At 33.3% G+C, this 24035-nt stretch overlaps 1 protein-coding gene across 1 annotated transcript in view; it reads right to left on the bottom strand.

Annotated features, from left to right (window-relative positions):
* Positions 1-3675: 3675 nt before the first annotated feature.
* The window catches only part of LOC145670238 (nose resistant to fluoxetine protein 6-like), a 67321-nt gene continuing 46961 nt past the window's right edge, over positions 3676-24035 (bottom strand). Inside the window, exons 8-13 of the mRNA XM_081738634.1 lie at positions 20293-20489; positions 18153-18294; positions 15529-15718; positions 12486-12628; positions 9133-9241; positions 3676-7874 (exon numbers count right to left, since the gene is read on the bottom strand). Of these exons, the coding sequence (XP_081594760.1) occupies positions 7699-7874; positions 9133-9241; positions 12486-12628; positions 15529-15718; positions 18153-18294; positions 20293-20489 (957 nt within the window). The 3' untranslated portion in view covers positions 3676-7698. The remainder of the gene's footprint in view (positions 7875-9132; positions 9242-12485; positions 12629-15528; positions 15719-18152; positions 18295-20292; positions 20490-24035) is intronic.

Here is a 24035-nt window from a genome sequence, read left to right as displayed (position 1 = left end):
TTCAGAACTTTTTTTCTTTTTTTTTTTTTTTTTTTTTTGAAAATGGCTCTAACGAATTTGATCAATGTTTAATTAACTATTCTATATTAAAATATGTCTTGGTTGGTTCTTTCTAGACGATTTTCTCAAAAACGACTCTGACGATTTTGTCCATATTTATAAACATATAGTGTTTCTAAACAACACAGACAATGTTTAGGAGGCGGCCCCTGATGCCAAGATAAGACAAAATGCATAGGTATTCCTAAGTGTAGAAATACTTCCTTTCGTCCCTATGAGCAGTCGAAAATTTGTCGGAAAAATGTAAAAATAATAATAATAATAAGTCGTGAACAAAATGTTGAATCAAAGTCTGGTAAAAGGGAGCGAGTGATGAAAAACATCAGTGAAGTTTGCAGCTGTTTATATTATGTAATTACTGATTATATTATGTATTTTATATTATATTATGTAATTACGAGAATTTATTCTAAATACAACTATCAGAAAACTATTGTTGTAATGTTATAGAATCAGACGAAAGGAATATTTTTAAAACAATTTCCTAAAAATTCGTTATTTTTGGGCAGTATGAAAATCTATATTCATGTTTTTCATACCTCCGAAACGGTTTGAGACATCAAATTTCTGTAAACGGTATTATAATCTTTACATTTATTAAAAACCATCTACGTGATCGAATGTGATACTTGTTTAAGCACTTTTTTCGAAATAAAACCTCTTGAAGAAAGTAAAATTTTCAATCCTTTATAACTTTGTTCCGATCTGTTAGAAATATGTGATATCATGCAGTGTTCGAAGTGGAAATAAAGCAGAGGCGGTATGTTTTATTATGACTTTGACTCAACATACCGGCTATTTAAATATTGTCTTGATCACTGAAAAACCAGAGACGGTATGTCCTGATTACTGAATAACCAGCGGAGGTATGGCATACCACCGTCTCACTTCGACCGCATACCTTCTCACTTCGACCACTGATATGACCAAAGTATTTGACACTAAGATACTTTCAATGTGCATTGACATATCCGTCTCACTTTGATTATTGCTGTCGTAGAGGCCTCCAAAATTTGGATGTTTACGGATGTTTGTGATATTATAGTGTCCATAGTTTGTAACACTGAATAATAAATGTGTTATCGTAAGTTGTCGTAAAACATGTAGATTTGAAATATATAGTTACCTGGTGTAGTGGCATTAAAAAAAATAATAATAACTTTATGTTGGGTTGGCAAAACTGTTAATCGGATGGAATTGCAAAGTATATCAAGCTGTAGATATTTGCATTTTACAACATTTTGTCGACTTTTATTTCTGTATTTTATACAGCTCTCCCTACTGGTCTAGTAGCTAACGCACGCCATGATTCAGTTTGATTTCCAATTGGAATTTGGTCCATGTCTTATACAGCCTAGGTGCTAAGAAAGAGCGCCATATTAAGTTACTATTATTATCATTCTTCTTTTGCTAATTGATACTATATTCCAATTGTTTGATGCTAGAGTTTGTACTCTAGTAAATGGCAAAAACCTAATTGTTCATAACTAACTAACTCTATGTTCTAGGTAACCCGGAGGTTCAATGCCACGTTCACAAAAGCCCTCAATTGACTTCTATCATTAGCCAATTGGAGCCAGTTTCTACTTTGTATTCCTATTTCTGCGAGATCCATCTTAATATGGTCCTCCAATCTGCGCCTAGGTCTTCCTAATGGTCGTTTTCCTATTGGTCTTCCAGTCAAGACTTTGAAAGCGTTTCTACTTTCTTCCATCCCAGCTACATGGCCTGCCCACCTAAGCCTCCTAGACTTGATGACCCTAACAATGTTTGGTAAACCGTATAAATTATATAATTCCTCGTTATGAAGTTTCCGCCATTCCCCATCCTTTTCATCTTTTGTTCAAATATTCGTCTCAGGATCTTGTTCTCAAATACTTTCAGTCTATGTTCTTCTGTCAGAGTAAGCAACCATGTTTCGCAACCATACGTAACAACAGGCATGATAATGGTTTTATATATTTTAAGCTTCAAATTCCTCAACAGAATTCAAAAGGACAAAAGATTTCGAACTAAATAATAACACGAATTCCCTACTTTTAGTCAACATTTAATCAAATTGTTCATAAAGATTATTAATTAGTTCCATTCTTGTGCTTTCATATAATTCAAAATTAAAGATAAGTCTCGTATCTTTATTATACTCCTTCGTTATAAAATCACAAAATAGATTACTGTCAGGGATGTAATAGGGTGTATAGTGTATACCCACCTGATATCTATATATTTGGTCTAGGAATTAATTCGTGCGGTTAGTACGCACACATTGAAGCTGTAGTACAAACACAAAATACATAAATACCTTAAGAAAAATATTGTCCATCGCTAGCCACCACTTTCGCCCATCTGTCAGGCAATGTACGGATTCCGTGGCGAAAGAAGTCCTCATCCTTGGAAGCGATCCAGTCAGAGACCCATTTTTCGATATCTTCTGAAGAAGTAAACCGCTGTCCAATCAAATCGTTGTTCATGCAATCGAACAAGTAGTAGTCCGAAGGAACAACGTCTGGTGAATACGGTGGATGGGGTAAAACTTCCCATCCGACATTTTCGAAATAGGTTTTGACCGGTTTTGCGACATGTGGGCGAGCGTTATCATGTTGAACAATAAGTTTATCATGTCTGTTCTCCCATTCTGTTCGTGTTCTGGCCAGAGCTTGCTTCAAACGCATTAATTGTCGTCGATAACGTTCTCCATTCATAGTTTCACCCGGTTGCAGCAGCTCATAGTACACCACACCTTTCATATCCCACCATATGCACAGCATAACCTTTGCACAGTGAATATCTCGTTTTGGTTGTGATGGACCTGGTTCACCTGGTTTCACCCAGGCCTTTTTTCGTTTAGGGTTCTCGTAATGGATCCACTTCTCATCACCCGTAATAATTCGATGCAGAAACCCCTTTCTGCTCTGTCGTTGAAGCAGCAATTCGCAAATGGTTTTTCGTCTTTCAACGTCTCTGTCTTTCAATTCATGTGGAACCCAATGTGACATCTTTTGAATCATTCCCATGGCTTTCAAGCGTTTGGAGACTGTTGTTTGATCAACGCCTAATGCTGCTGCAAGTTGTTCCTGCGTTTGACACGAATCCTGCTCGAGCAATGCTGTCAGTTCTTCGTCTTGAAATTTTTTTGGCTGTCCAGCTCGCTCTTGGTCTGCCAAGCCGAAATCACCACTTCTAAACCGTGCAAACCACTTCTGACACGTTCGCTCAGCTAGAGCATGGTCACCATACACTTCCACCAAAATACGATGACTTTCAGTCGCACTTTTCTGCATGTTAAAGTAATGCAGCAGGACACCCCGCAAAAACACTTTATCAGGCACAAATTGCGCCATGTTCACTTAACTACAAACTGGTGTTGTTGACGCTTTAATCCACTGCCCTATACTACGAACGATACGCGATGACAGGGGTTTGCAACACATGTGTGGATACACGGAACTGTGGGACGCTCCGTTCGTTGCGCCATCTCTTGTCCACCCGCACGAATTAATTCCTAGACCAAATAGTTCAGCGTATACTTACCTTAAATTTACGAAAGAACGAACGTGTGTTAAGGGGAGAAGGGGTATAAACTGAATTCTCGAAAATAGTCGAGTGCATGCCTATCAACAATTTTTTAATTACATCACTGATTAACACTTATTAAAAACCAAAACTTTATTGAAATTTTATCACACTACATTATAACACAATAATACGTTATACTACACACAAGTTTTCACAAAATTCACTCTAAAACAACTATAAAATACATACGAAAGCACAACAATTTTATCACATTTACTCTAAACTGAATACATTAATAGTAAGAAAAACTGACAAATATCCAGAATATTACTACTGAAATGACATCTATGTTCCAAATTTAACAGTGCTTTTAGATACCTGTACGTCTGTGCCATCTTTGTTTATTTAGATCTTTGACTTATACGGAGTTTATTTTTCTGTTTGCTTTTTGATTTTGCTAATTTCTTTTTCAAATAATCTGCTTGAATGTCTCTTATTGGTCAAAATTAAATTTTGTCACACATATAACATATTTTCTTAAATGATCGAGTGTATACCTACCAAAAATTGTAGGACTACATCACTGATTAATACTTATTAGAAACTAGCATTTTATTACAAATTTATCACATTAAACTATTACACAATAATAAGTTATACTATGCAAATGTTTTCACAAAACTCAAACTAAAATAGTTACCACTCATTTTAGCTTTGAAACTTCTCGTATACAATAAAAGACAAATTCTGACTAAAGCATATATTACATAATAAATAATATATGCTTTGGTCAGAATTTGTCTTTCATTGTATAAAATAATTAAATTTAAATTAAATAATATTAAATTTATACAGTGTGTCTCTAAAGGAAGTGACAATACTTTGCGAGATGATAGTATAGGTGATTCTAAGCAAAAAAAAGTTCATATGAACATGAATCAGATTCTCAACGTTTGAGAGCTACAGGTTTTGAACCACTTTTGATATGAGTTACTTATTGCTCACCCTGTAGTTATTATATAGAGATGAGACATGGTGTAATTGAAAGGTAATGGCATGGCCTTTCCAACGGTATACAACATATGACAGTGATGTTCTTGGAATGGAAGTTATTGAGAGAAATTTGAGGATCAGTATTAAGATTGACTAAGAATGAATTATTACATCTTCTTGTGTTATAAGAAGCGAACGCAAAGTGTCACCGTAGTTCATAGACATTTTAACCCTAGCTTATAGACTTTAAGACTGAAATCCAGCTTTCGATTGTGCGCTTGGTCCTGGATTGGTTATGGATAGGGGGTTGCAAAACTTTAGATGAAAATCCAAGGAAGTGACTGGGGTATCACATTAAAAGATAGGAACTTTCTCTTATAGTACGAGAGCTTCAAATGAGTGTTACGTCAAAATTAATCAATCAAGTGCTTACAAGTTTTCAAATGGATGCGTACATATTGATGGTTACGTCAAATCGTTAAGAATTTTTGAAATACTTCATACTTATGTTTTGGATATTTATTAATAACTTAACATTGTAGCCAGAAAAAATACAGAGGGATAGAAAGATTCAGAGGTTTATATATAAATTAAAAGAACTTGAAAATAACTTAAAATTCTAATTTATCCAATGTAAACACGATAATTTCTGGGAGAGGAGTTCTAATCTCCAGGGTCGACCCTGGCAACTTGCTGTCCCTTGCAATGGCATCATTTGCTACAATCCTTTCTGCAGAAAGCAAATCTTAAAAACTACGATCCCAGTATGCCATCCCATCATGAACAACGAAGGGAGAGAAAGTACACTCACACTCAGAAAGGCCTGAATATCACAAATACAATCTCGCTGTGTCTGTTTTTTTTTTTTAATAATAATCTATTATGTTAGCGAAAGATAAAACAAGTACATCTGCAGAGGAAAGATGGTAATCCTTTTTATAGAATTCAATATCGAGCTTCAATCTCAATATATCCGTTTGCAATTCCAATGCAACTAGCTCTTTTATCTTTATTTCTTGATTTTCCTTCTACATCTGCAGTACCGTGCCGTAAGGGGGGGGGGCGAGCGGGACCACGGCCCCGGGCGCCGAATTCGGGAGGAAAAAAGAAAAGAAAGAAAGAAAAGAGAGGGAAAATTATGTACGGGGCGTCACCGTATATTCTCGCCCCGGACGCCGATTTTCCACGGTACGGCGCTGTACATATGCTTAATTTAAAAAAAAAATAACTTGTTTCCACCTTCAGTGATAAGGAATTTGTTTTTGACAGAGACAAGACTAGTTTCCAAATCACTGTGATAAGTAACTAAATGGAACAAATGTTCGCTACTGTTCGAGAATTAAGTTCTTGTATTTGACAACAATCAAGCAATTGTTTGACTATTTGCTTTAGCACTGTCCATGTGACCTTAAACTAATGCGACTTAAATATGATTTATGAATGTATTATTCAAATAGAAGATTAGCTTAGTAAATTTAACTACCATTATCATGAAGTCTGTTTCCAACAAGAAATAATTTATTTTAAATAATATAGTTATGACAGATTTTGTCACCCCTCTAAACTTGCCGCTCTGTCCAAATGGCACATGTTGCATATATGGTACAGCCGGCCCTGCTAATCTCCTCCATATTCCTCCTTGGTAGGCCTTGCGATAACGCCACACCAATTAGCAACATGACAAATTTGGATAGTAGGCAATGTAATAATTACAAAATGTTATTAAGTACCGGTAGACTAATAGATATTTTCAAGACTTTTTTTTATGTAGTACGAAAATTCAATGCCCAACGAATATGATATCATGAAGTGCACTTACATTTCTGGCATTGACATGCATATAACGTAAATGACTACAAACTATCAATCAGTGGTGGCTCCTAAAATTTAGGGTGCATTTTTATTTTTAGGGATATATTTTTATTTATGCAAAATTTAAATGTTTTATGTTTGATAAGGTACTTCTGAGTAGTCGGGTTTGATATCCGGTGACAATACAAAACTCGTTGTTGTTACAGCGTAGTAAGCCAATTGAAGAACTCCTTGAATTAAAAGGTAACAAACTTTGGTCTAGAAAAACGGTGATATAACTAAGGGGGGACAAACGGGGCTTGTGCTCCGGGCACCGGATTGGAGGGCGCAAAAGTGGGCAAATATTTATTTTTACTGTAAGGCAAGGAAATGAGGTTTAGCAAACTAAAGGCCATAAAAAAATATCTCAGGAACTTAACAGGACAACACGACTCACCAGCCTTGGGATCATATCAAAAGAGCATAAGTTAGCTTCAAAGCTATCTTTTGAGGAAATTGTGAAAACCTTTGCAGTCAAAAGAATCCGCAAAGTTAAATTTTAGTTCCAGCCTTTTGTGTTATCATTTAACTTACATCGATTTAAGAGATTTGTAAAATGTCCGAGTATAATACTCGAGACGACAGCTTGACTCTGTCATAATTAAATATTCTATTCTAAAGCAACAGACTGTTGATTCATTCAACACGTACACACATCCCAGTATAATTCCAAAAACATTGTGATTTGCAGTTATTATGATAAGATTATAAGAATATAGCAAGCATGCTACTCTCAGATTATTTGGCAATCAAATACTAATTAGTTTGGTGTTTTATCGTGTACTAGAAATTAAATTATGTACTGCAATTTTGATATCAAGCTTTACCACTGAAGAAAAAAATGAAATAAGAGAATTACTATGTGAAGAAAATATCAGGTGTAGTCGGTGAGTGTTTTGATTTGCTTAGTCACGAAGGGGATGGGGGGGGGGGTGCTAAGGTGAGTTCTTGCCCCGGCTGCAACTAGACTAGTTACGTCGCTGCTAGTAAGTACAAATAATGTCAGCGAGAACATATTGATAGAAAATAACAAATTTATTGCTACCAGATAAGGATAGAAAACTTAGCTTAATCTCGTAATTCTTGTGTACGCAACAAGGAGGTACGAAAAGAACAGCTACAGCTATCGATGAAAATAGAGACCAGAACCGTTGTAGAAAGTATATAGAATTTCATTGAAACTTCTATAAGCTTCAAACTGACAATTTGCGATCGTTTATGTGAGAGAAGACGATGCAAAAACAAATTAGTCACTGATCACAAATATACAAATATAAATTAGTTCACTGAACGACATACACCATTTCCATTTTGATGATTTGGTGTTTCATCCACAATAGTAGACTGGATAGAAATTCCATTTTGTTTTTCGTTTTCAATGATATTTGGAACGATGTTTGGGGATCCATTAAATACTTCAGTGGGTAGCTGTCTCTCTCTTGGTTGATCACTGCCTAAAAAGTAGAAAGCAAACACTTGAAATAAATACTAGTCATTGTTCCTTTAGAATTCGAACTTTAACTTACTACAACAGCCTAAGTGGATTACATTAGTATATTCTAAATAGGGGTGTATTTTTATTTTTGGGAATTTATTTGTATTTTTAGGGATGTAATTTTATTTTTAGGACTGTAATGTTTAGGAATTATTTTTAGTTTTATGGATGTATTTTTATTTGTACAAGAATGTAAATGTGTTTGCCTTGATAAGGTACTTCTGAGTAGTTCTGTTTGATATCCGGTGAACAGTAGAAAACTTCTTTCGTTGTTGATATATATATATATATATATATATATATATATATATATATATAGCTAGCAAAGTCTCGCTACCCTTTCCCCTTGAAGTACTTAATATTTAAACTTCAATTATAACTATAGATGTACACACTATTGGTTCAGTTTTGTGTGTAATGGACACCTGTTGCTTTAACGTCTAATTGTCTAACACATCAGTATGGATCCATCGCCCTCCGAATACAAAATAATACGTCGCCAGTTTCTGTGGGACATTCTTCTGAGCATTGCTGAAGTAACTGTCTGAAAGCAAGTTTCACAGCTTCTTTCAATTCATCAATCTTAGCATAACGTTGTGCTTTAACAATATTCTTAATGAATCTCCAGAGCGAATGGTCACAAATCGTTAAATCCGGGCTTCGAGGTGGCCAGGCAAGTCGAGTGGACAATGAAGGCGATCCGCGCCCAATCCAGTGTTCTGGAAACACCTCTTTGAGATATTCTTGAATCGAAGTGGTAAAATGAGTAGGCGAAATACATTATAATTACGTCATATATTTACAGTTTATATAAATACAGTTTAACATAGTTTGATTATTTTATACTTACGTGCGTAACGGAATTTTGTGTCAGTCCTGTGTATATATACAAATATATATACAAATTTTGTCCTGTGTATATATATATACAAATTTTAAATTATGACGTTATCTATTGTAACATCTTGTTATTTAACCACAATAAATAATTTTTATTCTTATTTTTATTTTTGGGATACTGTCATAAGTGTATCTACTTCTAATGGATGAACATATTATCACAATCGAGAATGTTATTTAGGACAGATAAACATGAAGATCTAAAATTTTGAACCTTTCTATTTTTTTCTCTACAAACTCTACTAGATACAAATATTGCAAGATAAAAAAGAAAATAAAGTAGCTACAATGTAAAGAAAAAATTAAAAACGGCTTACCTCCATTTTTCATAATCTTGATAAGAGATAACATTGGATATTCAAATAATAAACATACTGGAGCAGCTAAAGCAAAGCTAATGACAATATCTGCTAAGATCACATACATCTGAAAAAAAAGAAAAGAATTATTATTATTATTATTATTATTATTATTATTATTATTATTATTATTATTATTATTATTATTATTATTATTATTATTATTATTATTATTATTATTATTATTATTTCCAAGCTATTAAATGTATAAGTGTCGGAAGTCTTAAATAACGGTTTTGTCCCTCCTTAAATCTGTTGACAGGTATCAGAACAAAAACGGTACTAGATATCGAGATGCGGTTTTCTGCAATCGATTCAACGTCCCAAGGATAGGATTCATTTCCTCCGTTAACTCTCTATTCAAACCGGAAGTGGTTCGAATTAGTAATTTCCGCTGTAACATTTATCGCTATAGAACGAAAACGGTAGCAGATAGCAGACAGCGAATTTTCGCAGACGAGTCAGCGTGTTAAAACAACGTATCATGGCTATCCACAACACTTTATCGAAACCGAAATTGGTTCAAATTTACTATTACTTACGGTTTTAATACTGAATTCTGTGGAGCAAAATCAATAAGTGTTATCAAGATGCGATTTTTTGCAATCGATTTAGCGTCCCAACAATAAGTTTCATTTCCTCCATTGAAGCTGTATTCAAACCGGAAGTAGTTTAAATTATCAATTTACAGTTTCAACGTTTCTCACCACATAACAAACATGGGAATAGATAGATAGATAGATAGTTTTGAGGACTTAATTTCACACTGTGAAACGACACGATACTTGTTATTATTATTACTGCCTCAGTAAGATAGCATTTCTCTCAGTCTAGTGATGAAAACATTATTTCTAAACTTTTAATTTTCATGTCATATTAACTTGTTCGATTTCCGGGACACACGTTGTTTCAGTTCATCTTATAATATTTGAGTAATAGACAAATTTCATCTAATAACTATTTTATGTAAGATAACATAAAATAGAATAAAATAAATAACTAAAGGGATAAGTGAAACATTTACTTTGTTAACTTCATCCGTAAGAGTTCTTCCATACGGTTTCGACCAGTTATTTTGTGGCCTTGTTCACAAGGTTAAGTCACTCACATGAAGATCTAATCGCTTTTATAAATACAATTTGCACTTTTCGTGCAAAGGTTCTCAAATTGAAACAAGATCTGTTGATAAACTTTTTTTTTTACCATATGTTGAAAAAAATTACGCAGTTCCTTTATGAAACAACTAACGATTTTGCAATTCTTATAGCTATACTAGCAATGGTGAGAGTCTTTCTTAGATTCTGCTTTTTCTTTTCTTTATGTAATTTCCTTTGGTTTAGGAGATCCAGGTTCAATTCCCGACCTCACAGGACGCTAATTTCAAAATCAAATAAAAAAAATCTTGATCTAACTTATACAATCAACTTTAAACTTCTGTGTAAAAATTAAATTATAATTAGTGATATAAGAAATTATTGAGTATTTAATCATTATAATACACTAACATTTAAATTCTTTGACATTTGACCTTTGTATGTATTTAACCTGAAGTATTGAAAACATTCTTAGATCGTAATCATTATTGTTTTGTTCGTTGCCAGGTGAAGCTGTAGCAATCACCAAATATTGACAAAACATTTATATCTTATATTTTTAATCCTGAAATTTATATGGAAATGCAAAATTGCTGTGGAAGTGGAAATTATGAAGAATCGTTGTACGTAGGTTGATTTTGATATTGAAGATCAATTAAAATTTATTGTGACTTTCTATAATGTTATAACATTGTTTGTCTAAGCAACCTTTATCTAAGTATAAAATTTAATTTTTTGGCTTGAAATAAAACGATTATAAGACACTTCTTTCAATGAATTTCGAAGATTTAAGCAAAATATTTATTCCTTTAATCTTGAGGTCTGTCGAGTTAATGTATTTTGATAGATCTGAAACAGCTGTTTCTTCATTCTCGGTATCTCGGACTATCCCTTAATCCGGGTATCGATGTTCTGTTTTGTCGAACCAATGTATGTTTCTGAGTAAACATATGAGTAAACATACAGTAACAAGTTAAATGTGTAAGGTACATCAAGAAATGAAGAAGCAGAGCCTAAGAGAAATTCTCACACTGTTAAAGTTAATAGGACTCTCAGATTCTTGGTATATACAGAAAAATTGTTAAATATTGAGTGTTTTTAATAAAGAAATAACCACAAAAAATTCTATAAAAACAACCAATTTTATCAGGAGGACTTATCTCTGTTTTACAGCCCTTGCACCAGAATTGCAAGATGAGTGTATAAAGTGATTCAATCTTCATGTGAAAATGTAACCTGATGAACAAGGTAACAAGATAAATGGTCGAAACCGCATAGGAAAACTCTTCCGTACGCAATTAACAAAGTAAGTTTTTTACTTATTTTTTAAAAAAATAATTTGACTTAAAATGCGTCGATTTCAGTCTTTACGTAAATAGAATAAAATAGTTGAAATACTAATTTTTCAATAATTGTCTCATGTATGTTCATACCATTCGAACTTTCGATAATGAATCCCCGACTCGTTATCAAGAAAATAAAAAGCTAAACTTTTAAGAGAAAGATGAATATATCGTTGGTTGCTATTTCTGGAAATTCATTGACTTAGTTCGAATTTACTGAGTTTTGGAACCATTTCAAAAGTCTCCCATTCCCTCAGTAGGAATTCGTTCCTCATTCATGCAAATAAATAGAGTATACATACTTTGTTTATAAAAAAAAAGGTAGTATAACAAATTTAGTAACTTCATGTCCAACGGTTTAAAAATAATCCTTTTCACACTCTTTGGGGTGGAATTTTCAAAATTTGTACACGTGAATAAGATTATCGTATTTTGGGTACGAAAAAGGTACCAAATTTCATGCATATAATCAAGTGGTTTAGAAAAGGCCTTCCCTATTATCCCTTCCCCCAGCCTTTCGCAGTGAAACTTCCGTATATCAAAAGCCTCGTTATTCTTATACAAAGATTCTGGAAAAAGAAATATTTAATAAAAATAAAGTCCCCTTTTCTCCAAACAAACTAAGTAGAGCTTCTAGCTTTGAAGGCTCGAAGATTCCGTCAGCAGAGTACAGAGAAGATAAAAATATATATTAGAAGTAGATCTGGTATATTTGATACTATGAAAATCTTAGTTTAATCTTAATACATTTTCTTCAAATTAATGTGGAATATCAACGATCAATTGCAATTCATTTTGCCAAATATACCACCATCATATAGTGTTATGTAAATATTGATAAATTTTCTTTATTTTTTTTTAAAATTCAACTTACCAGTTTATATACATTCACTAAGTCAAGAACTCTCATTTCTCCCAAGCTGTAGAGGTGAAGAGCTCCATGTGATAAATATGCCGAATAAACTAAACAGCTTAAAGGTTTAAATAACTTCCATGCAAATATTGGTCCAAAAGGTCCTGTAAAATAAGATCAAAGCAACGTAAATCACAAGACACTACTCTACTTATACGTTTATGCAATTCCTGAATACCACCTGCACTTTCGAGCTTTCGAATCCCTTTCTAGTCTTGGTCATGGTGGATAAAGAAGGATATATAGAAAAATAAAAACAGCAAGGAGAACTAAAAGAAATCAGGATAGAGCAATGTTGGAGACACTTTATCAAGAGCATAGATCACATGTCAAATGATGGACACAAGGATTGGGTGGTTAATTGATGCATTCTTTTGTTCTTTGGTGGAAGGTTATCAACTCATATTGGTATTTTTTATCTTTTTTATTATTGTGCCAGTGTTGTGCAAATTTTGTAATTACTGCATCCCATTTATTACTTAGTTATCTCTTGTCTAAATTTAACTTTGTTTTTTTAGTGAATAAACAAATTTTTAAAAACAAGTCTTTCTACTTTAATTTAGTGCTAAATAAAATTTTGAATTTTCTGTCCTATGTTGCGTTTGTTTTAAATGTATTAGACCTGATACCAGACTTTACGTTTTAAAATCCCTAACATGTTCCTTAACACATACTTCGAAGTTTCTTTAAATCTTACCAATGTACGTAACTCGTGTGGTAGGTACATTTGATTTTAGAAATACTCGATATCTTATTGGAATATGTACAATAGGTTTTAACTTCTTCTCTAAAGTCTTGAGGGACTTCAAAGTAGTAGGAAACCGTCTTCAATGCTATTGTCAATCTGAGAAACATAGTCCCACCCATTTCTGGTTATTGCTTTCGGCTTCAGGTCTATCGAAACGTCAGCTCCCTCTAACCTGGTTGTGCCAATTGATTAATAATAGAACTACAGTAGATATCCATTAATACTGCCAAGCTTTAATAAATGTCTAATCTCTATCTGTAATTCTGATTCCAGAGAGTTAAATAAACATGGGACGTTAAACTGAAAGATTTCATTTCATTTTTTTTTCCAACAAGATAAGTCGAGTGACATGTAAACAGAGGTTTGCAAAGACTAAAGCAAATATTTGGAAGAATTTACTTTCGTACAATTCTTTCGTAAACCTAAAAAAATATTATGTACAATAACCAAGATTTATTTTGTACATTAAGATGAACTTATACTGAAATATGGTCCTCATTAACCTTTAGATTATAATAATAATAACATGACAGTACACACCATGCTTAATAAAACATAACTAAAATTACGATTAACTATTAACCTTCAATTTTTGTTTAAGTATAATACTGTCTGGCATATATCAATCGATAGATCTATTTGAGCTGAATAAAAGGCATGCTTTAAGGTAAATTCTCATGCGTAGTTTTCGAGGAGAACTAATTTTTAAAGCACTAAAAGATATCTCGTTCATCGTCAATAAAATTAAATATTTCTGTTCTGCTTAAATTGTTAATGCATGTACTAAAGTGACGAATAGATTGTAAATAGGAAATTATACATATTATTACTTAGTATGTATAGTACATATTATATCCTAACAGTAATATACAGACTCCTAACGGTGATATCCAGACTCGTAACGGTGATACGGAGATTCCTAACGGTGATATAGAGACTTCTAATGCTGATATAGAGAATTCTAACGGTGATATACAGACTCATAATGGTGATATACAGACATCTAACGCTGATATAATGACTCCTAACGGTGATATACAAATTCTTAATGGTGATATACAGACTTCTAACGGTGATATACAGACTCCTCACGGTCATATAAGACTCCTAACAGTGATATTCAGATTTCTAACGGTGATAAACAGACTTCTAACGGTGATATATAGACTACTCACGGTAATATAAGACTCCTAACAGTGATATCCAGATTTCTAACGGTGATATACAGACTTCTAACAGCGATATGCATACTCTTAATAGTAACGAACATACTTCTAACGGTGACACACATACTCCTAACAATAACGCACATGCTCGTATTTGTAATCTCAAGGTTTTCTCGGATAACCCGTTGGAAGTTAAATGGTCTACTCATACTTTGCCTACAAGAAAATACGAAATAAGTAAAACAGAGGAATTCTTGTTAACAATTGAGATGTGAAATAATGAGAGTTAAACAACGAGAATTCAGATATCTGCATATTTAAAAAATAATGAAAAATTTAACAGATTAAAATTACAAATTATGCTAAATAAATAAATAACTGATTAAATAAATAACATAAGGAGAAAGTAACAAATAAAATTAGAATTAGTGGACTATAATTTTCACTATTATGCATTGAGAATTGTCTTCGAGTTGTGAAAGTTAATGTAAAATTTAGGGCATAAAACTAAACACAATCGTTTATTATGTAAAGTCGCTGCTCTCAAGCAAAATAGATAATTTATATATTAAAAAAATGATAATGAATAAAAATAAAATGTCATAAAATTGAAAAAATATTAATATTTAAATATCTTTTATATATATATATATATATATTCTTTAATAATTTTGATTTCATCGCTATGATGTCAGTTCGAGGCAAGTTGGAGCCATTTTGTGAAAAGGGACCTGGACTAACCCACTTCTGTGATGGAACATCCCGTGAAATTTTTGAAACGAACCACAAAAACGTTCTTGTAGAATATACATTTCACATGGTTTTCAAGAGAAAATAGATTAATTTTTTAATCTCTACAACTTTATGTAACGAACATCATTTAATTGATTTATTGAACTATTAATTTTATAACAGATTAATTACAAGTCAGGATAACTGGCTGTTCTGAAAGACTCAAGTTTGAGACCTGAAACTTCTTATCATTCTTCCCTAGGCCTAATTTAATTACAGAAAACCAGAAGGAAATGCTGAATGGTGTTTGATGAAATTAATGATATAGAATTAAATCATAACACAAATAACAACTTACCGCTGCATTTTACAACACAAGCAAAAATCAACCAAGCGATACCAACTGCCCAGACGAGTCGATGTAACGAAGCATAGGTAGCAGCACCGAAAGCGTTATATTCATAATTAGGTTGAAAGAAGACATAAGCTGAGAACACACTGCTGGTAACAGCGGTAATGCACATTATCCATCCTAACAACGCCCATTTCTGTTAAATATAAAATATATAACATTTAAGTTCGATATCTATTAACAATAAGATCATTCTTGCTTAAAATAAATTATATTTTTAAACACCACAAGAACAGTAACGTGTACGTTTAAAAAAGAACAAGATTGGAAACGGCTAGTATGGGCTAACAGCTTCGATTTAACACGGGTCATAAACATTTCTAATTGTATCGATCTGGGGTCTATGAAGCTTTTTGAGAAAAGAATGGCACAATCGTTCAACGTAAATGATAGTGACGTTAATACAGCTACACCGATGGGAGCTTCATCGGTATCTTAAGTTGAAATTTAGTCTATTAATAATCTATTTCCTTATGGAGTTTTAGGCTATTAATTAGCATTTAGCTAGCTGGGGGTTCCATCACTAGAGCCCCGCGTTTACTCAGTCTACGGCCTTGCATCTCTTAAGCCTACAATTCTACCGAATTCCAAGTTTCTTTTCGTATTTCAGCTACCTAAAAGATAAGATTTTGTATCCCAAGAAAACTTCCATTTAAATAACATGGATATTTTTCATTTCCCCTTTAAACCCCCTGAAAATTAAAAAACATTCAGTTTTGGTAATTTTACTGTTGGTAACTCTAGGAAGGATACGATCATGCCAAATTTCATCATTGTAGCCCTACAGGAAGTGCCCAATAATTTTGAGGTGTAGAAGATGTCCTATATGAGTAACATGAAAAAGATTTTCCAGATCCCCATAAAACCACTCTAAAGTTGGAAATCTTTGATTTTGGTGATTTACTTAGGTAACACTAACAAAACGTAAAAGCATACCGAATTTCGAGTTTTTATTCCAATTTTAAGTACCTCAAATATGAGATTATAGGTGCAAAGAAAGAGCCATTTAAATAATATGGCGGGAGGGGGGGGGGTTCTTCATCCCTCTTTAGACCACCTAAACATTAAAAATATTTACTTTTGGCGATTTTTCTGTGGATTAGTTCCGAAAAGCTAGACTCATGCCAAATTTAATCATTGTAGCCCTATAGGAAGTGCCCAATAATTTTGGGCTATAGAAGATGTCCCATATAAATAACATGGAGAAGATTTTTCAGTTCCCCATGAAACCACTCTAAAGTTGGAAATTTTCATTTTTAGTGATTTTGTTAAATAGTCCTGTAGAAAACATACAAGCATACCGAATTTCAAGTTTTTATTCCAATTCCAAGTACCTAAAACATGAGATTATAGATCCAAAAACGGCCCATTTAAATAACATGGTGAATTTCTTCATATTCTTTTTAGACCCCTTAAAAATTAAAAATGTTCACTTTTGGCAATTTTCTTGTGGATTAGTTCCGAAAAGCTACAATCATGCCAGATTTCAATTTTCCACGTCAACCGGAAGTACCCTTATTTTATGTCAGTGAGTTCATGTAATTTTATACATAGTTGGGACATAACAAACTACAACTTTATTATACTCATGAAGCTTCCATCAGTACGCTGCATTAACGTAACTGTTGTTTGCGTGGAACTTCACTTTTTCCAAAAAAAACTTCATAGACTCAAGATCTGTACAACTAAAAAGGTTTATGACCTGTGTTAAATCAAAACTCTTAATTCCTATTATTCCTTTCTGCTCCCTCTTGAAACCCTAAACGTAAAGAAGGAAAAGGAAAAAAGAAAAAGAAATAGAAAACAAACAAAATCCTGAGAACACCCTAATCACAAAACATATACAGCTCTGACACAATTGAGAATATCCTAAATTAGAAACTGCTTTGTGCAAGATATTTACCAATCAGTTTCACAATCTGTTTGTGTTAAGCATTAGCTGTTTTATAGAGGACTTTGGAGAGTTCAAATGGTCCCTTGACTTGGGTCATAAGTGTTTCCATTCAAACTACCCATATAGACGATAGATATTACAAGGTACATTGACGAAGATTCAAGTTGTGCCCTGAAACTGTATGTGAAAACATGGCTTAATGGATGTTTGAGGTGTTTCTTTTTCATCTACTTGAAGTCAAGCTTTAATTCTGTCTTATTAAGTTTTCTATCAATACATAATATATTAGAGAACTATTTGTAAAGATCGATAACATGTAATATAATTACTCTATTACTCACGACATTTGAGATGAAGAAATAAGATTAATCTCAAGCATAGGTAGTATTCTTTACTTACTAGTAATAAGTAGGATTTAAGTATATATTGAAAGATGTTAGCTTTCTTGTGGTTATGCGAATAGTGTTGCTATATAGAAACCCGAGTTTGATTCCAGGCGAAAGCTCATGTGGTTCGGATCCCATGTAGGCCCACGTCTCACCTAACCTCGCTTCTGAAAGGAACACAAAACTCAAAAATCATATCAAATTAAATCAAAAACCTTCACAGATGTTTCCTTCCTCTTTTTCAACATTTACCACTAAATTTTGTTCCAAATGGCATAAAAATAACTAACCTTTGGCACTTTAATATCTTTATTTTTGATTTTATGCAGTATATACCCCAGAAGAAGACCGATGAAATAAGGACCAGCTCTACTATGGCTTCCAATGTACATTTTGAGAAACGTTTCGTCTTGCATTACGTCATCCAAAACTCTGCAAATGGAAGCAATCATTTATCACAAGAATATATATATATATATATATATATATATATATATATATATATATATAAAATATTATACATATGTATAATTAAAATGTTTGAGTGTCTCCATTAAAATGTTATATATAAAATATACATATGTATAATTAAAATCTGATTAAAGCAAATTCTTTATTATTCTATGTTAGATCAATGGCAAGAAACTGACGACCTTATGTGTTATATTGTTCCAATATCAGAATTTGAACAACTTGTATGAAACCTTCATTTGGTAAACAAACTGCCAAATATAACGATTCTCAACGCACTTACAACGATAACATTGTATTTTAAATATTTAGTTTGTAATCAGCAGTGCTCAAGCATTTTGTCAAAAAATAGAAGAAGAAGAAGAAAGAAATAATGTAAGCAATATATATTATATTTCTGTTTGTATGTTGCTATGGTGACGTAAACAGTTGTCAAGGAGATGTTTTATAATATAATTGAGGGAATCACCATGGCAGCTAGATGTATAGTCTTTGAACTGTGATGTAAAATAAGTATTTCTCATCAAATACAGTGTTTTAAAGTTTAAGATTGTTGTATGTTTCGTTGTAACTAGTTTTAATAAGTGTAATAGTTAAAATTCATGAACACATATACGAATTGAGGCATAGTGTGGTTATACACTGCTCAATTGGGCCTTAAGAATGGTATTATTAGACAGTGTCGTTTACAAGAACGAAGTTAGGTTCATACCAGAAGCCATATAAATGACAAAAGTAAAAATTTCTTTATAGTAATTATTTAATTGAGGCGCCTAGATCAAAAGCCGCCAAATCCATTTTTTTAAACTGAAATTGAGTTATATATTGCTTGTTATATGTTTGATCTAAAGGAATTCCATGGAAACAGAATTTTGTTTAAAAGCTTAATATTTCATACTAAAAAACTAGTTCAAATATGGGACTTTGTACGCGTGTATATGGAGCTTCACTGCACGTTTTGCGAGATTACTCGAAACTAAGCGAAATGAATGTGGTGGATTTTGATACTATGCGCCTCAGTTGTCATAAATGGTATCAGTGTTAGTTTGTGATCCTATTAAGACACAAGAGTAATGCCAGACAAAACAAACCTTTGGAGACTTTAAAAGACAAAATTTTGATAAAATAATGTGCTACTGACGTTTGGATGGGACAGTTTTCAGAGGTCCAATATTAAATCAAAGTAGCAAACAGTGGTTTTAAAATGTAACTGTGTTGATGAAACGTCTTACCAGTGCTGTGCCATTGAAAGAATTTATCCAGATCTAATTTGTCTTAAAGTTAGTTTTCTGACACTGTAGATAGCTTACAGTTCTGAAAGAACGTTTTCCATATCTCGTTTCTTTTGATATACTTCCTGAAGTTTCTTCCTGTTATTTATAATCATCTTGTTTGCATGTATATACACTAGCCGTCTTATACAAAATATTTATATTTGTTTATATCAGGGATTATATCATTATAGTACGGTTAAATAAAATTGGTGTCTTGACAGATAGCCGGACGTGCTGTAAAGGAAAGAAGGGGAGGGTTGTTCGTCAATTGCTGCAGTATTCTTCCAAGCTTTTTCTAAGCAACTAAGGTCACTGATCGCGCTGTTACCGGTAGTTGAACGTTGACTCTTATCTCAGTATCTTATCTAGAGCTCGTACTTCAGAAATTATCCTGTCACATGTTTCGACAATATTTTGCAAGGACGACTTGTTAAACGTTTTATGTCTGTCTCCGTTGTTGGAAAGACTTTGGCAACAGCCTCTTCAACACACCACATGTTCCGTCCAATCATCAGATGCCAGCTTTTTTTAGCCACATAGTAGAACAATCTTTAAATGATGTTATTGTCTTCGGTGTTTGTTACGATGACAATTAAAATCGAAGTGCTACATGCTAGCATATTCTAACCTCTAGATTAATGTCTATATGAAAATGAGGACTAATTGATAAAGAAATAATACTTACTCTCTATGAAGAATAAGAACCGTTGGATTTAACCTCAGGATATAAGTAACAAGAAAGGGTACTATAATGGCTATAGCAAATGCAACAGAGAGAATGAGTTTTCCTATCTTTGGCCACCTCCACATTGGATATAAAATCAAAGGAGCCAAGGCATAGAGTTGCATGTCACTAGCCAAATACCAAGTTTGTATTCCGCACTGAAAAAAGGGGAACATATTATATAGTACAATATTTAATAACGTATGTTTTTTCCGTAGTATTCAATGTGAAAACAGGGGAAACAGTATACTACAGCTTCCATTATAAATACAAAATTGTATTTAATTTAGAAATAAATTATTTTCTGTTACATATATATTACGTTAATATATACTAATTGAGGGGGTGAGCGCAACAGTGGTCTAATCCACATTTTTAAAAATGGAGAAAAATCAAGTTAAACTCAAACACATGTGGTTTATTGTACAATATATGTACAATATACGGCACATCCAACCACTTGTGGTTTCTTTTGGTATATTGTACAAAAGGCACATGTGTTTGACTTTAACTTGATTCTTCTCCCTTTTTTTAAAAAAAATGTGGTTTAGACCACTGTTGCACTCCCCCCCCTCAATTGTTCTCCCAATCTTCGGCTCATTGCCCAACTAGTCTGTGGTTACACAATTATTAATGCTTAAATCTACACATGTTCTTACAGGCAAATGGTAATAACCGTCTGTAGTTTATATACTGTATTCATATTGTTTAGTTAATACAGTGAAACCTGTCAACTTGGCCACCTCTCTAAGTTGGCCACCTGCTTATCTTGACCTAGTTCGTCTTGAACCTGCATTTTCCCATAAGACAATCGTTACTTACTACTCTATAAGTTGGCCATCTGTCTATCTTGGAAGTTGGACACACTGAAGCAATGTTTATCCTATGATGATAATGATAAATTTACCTGCGTATCTTGGCCAAGCAAAACACAGTTTTATTATTTTTCTTAACTCTTTCGAATTCCCATTAGAGAGGCAGATGTTCCGTATTTGTGACTGGAGAAAAGAAGCAAGGATTCCCGCGATTTGCTCTTGGAGGTCAATGGCCAGAAGACTACTCTGATAAAGGGATGGTGAAGGAAGATGTGAAGAAGAAAAAGCACGTACATGAATTCAGGAAATGGTTGTACGTATTTGTTTACCCTGTCTGTTTTGGTAAAACCATTAGCTATATCAGCTCCTCTCATCAATGGGGAGCTTTAGTAATTCCGGAAAATTCTCAAGGTTAAAACTAAACTTCTCAATTGTCAACTATTAGCACATGTCGGCTTGCCAAAAGATAGCGGAGTTTTTAAGATATTAATTCCCTCAAGATTTTCTCAAAACATCTTTTGCTCTGAGGGAAACACTTCTAGCTCATTAACAAGAGGTAGTTAACTACAATATTAGAATGTGCATATCTGCCAAAAAGAATAAAACAAATATGTCTAGAATGAACCAAAATTCAGTAACAACTGAAAAAAAGTCATATAAATTGCATAGAATTTCTCAACTTATAACTTAGCTTTTCTTGTTTTCAATGTGAATAACTCAGTGTGCGATAATATCAATTTCAATAAACTGCGTACATACGCTTCTATTTCATGGTTGTTTGTGTTATTGTGTTTTCAATCCGAATAATCCAACGTACCAGACTAGTTTTCAGGAAGAGAAAGGTATGCACATATATTATACATACTATAGCAATATTTTCTAGTGTTGTATATTTTTATGATTACTCTATATACATTATTTAAAAGTAGCTGTCGTGGCACTGCTTATTAAAATTTTACAATCAAGTAATACTAGAAATCCTATTCTAAAAATACACAAATCACACTTATTTTCTGTAAGTTGGCCACCTGTCTAAGTTGGCCACCTCTCGATAGAACCAAGGGTGGCCAACATAGACAAGTTTCACTGTACATTATATTGCGCTTGATATGTAATAAATACTTTTGGATTTTATGCAAGTAATTACAACCTTATTTACCTTCAATACAGTCCTTATCTTAATAATAAACAAAAAGCACATTCATGTTTTGAATTAACGCTTTCCATTTTTTTTAAAAATAAAAGCAATCAGGTAGGCAGACAGTGAACGTAGAGGAGTGGCGAATGTTAACTATTAGAAATTAGCGTTACTCACAGACTGAGTTTCGTTTTATTATTTTAAATAGATATACAGGGTGTCACAAAAATGTGTCTCAATAGTTTGTTAACAGATTCCTCACATCAAAATAAGACAAAAAAGTCATCTTGCATATTGTCGAATTCCGCGTCGTGTAAGAGTGAAAAGGTTAGCTACTTGGAATCCAAAATTGAATCGTGACAATTGGAACGAAACAGAAAGATACACATACTTTCGGGAGGTGATTCGTCACATCAAAAGAAGACAAAAAAGTCCTCTTGCATGTTGTCGAATTCCACGTTGTGTACAAGTACAGGAGTGCCAACATGGAATCGAAACTCCAATCGTGACAATTGGAACGGAATACAAAGATGTGTACATACTTCGGGAGGTGATTCGTCACATAAAAAAAAGACAAAAAGTACTCTTGCATGGTGTATTGATATGCACACCTTTCTATTCCGTTCCAATTGTCACGATTGGAGTTTTGATTCCAAGTTGGCACCCCCGTCACTTGTACAGGACGCGAAATTCAACAATATGCAAGAGGACGTTTTGTCTTATTTTGATGTAAGGAATCTGTTCCCAAAATATTGTAATACAATTTTGCAACACCCTGTATAACATTGAATTCAGTCCAATAGAGGATTTGAAATGATATAAAATCGGTTATTCCTTCCATTTGTCATATATATCATACAATTTTTTTTATGATCTCAGTCAAACGGCGTTTATTTTTTGAAGAATCCTGAAATAGAGCAAGCCGAGTTTTCAACGTAAAAACTTTTCTGAAAACACCTATCATAGTTTTCTTCATGTTTCGTAAATAAACGTTTCAATAACATGATACTGTTTAATTTAAGACAGGAATGAAAAGTTAATGTGGTGGTCTACACCTTTTACGATGCAAATTGATAAGCAGTTATAGTCATTTTTTTTTTTTAAAAAGGAAATTTATAAAGTGTAAGTAAATAATGACCGTCTCTAAGTCCTTCTTTCGCCTTCCGTAAACAGCGTTCCGATCTGATGTGACAGAGATATGAGAACTTGGTAGTCGTTCGCTGGTGCGATCAACCATGGTACCTGAAATGCTATTTTCATTGCCGTGGTGGAGGTACAGAATATCTCAAGAGACCGGATATACCGTTCGAAGGTCGACATTTTTGAAAACATTGGGAAAGTCAGCACTGCATTCTTTGAATCATTTCCGCCACACAAGACATGGGAATGGCGTTATCGACTTGGGCGATACCATAATGGGAAAAATGGGAAACATAGTGGGATTTGCCCCATCTGTCAGGTGATTACGATACTGGACAGAAATCATGCGTTCGTTTACACAGTTCTTACAATTTATATGGAACCTTAGTTTTTTGCCACGTAAATATACAACCTCTGTTACTGAACTGTACTATTGAGATCATGCAAAATATTTTCAGCACCTCATGGCTTTCTGCCAAACACACATATACAGTATACATAAACGAGGAAGAGATGTTCGTGACTCATCAGATCAGGATCGCTTCATCTAGTCTTCTATGGTCTAATTCGCATGTTGACGTTGCCGAAACCGAATCAAAGCAGGAACTTTG

This window comes from Thermobia domestica, chromosome 14 (genome assembly GCF_964235325.1).
Source record: "Thermobia domestica chromosome 14, izTheDome1.hap1.1, whole genome shotgun sequence".
NCBI lineage: Eukaryota > Metazoa > Arthropoda > Insecta > Zygentoma > Lepismatidae > Thermobia > Thermobia domestica.
This window is presented reverse-complemented; position numbering and strand designations above follow the sequence as displayed.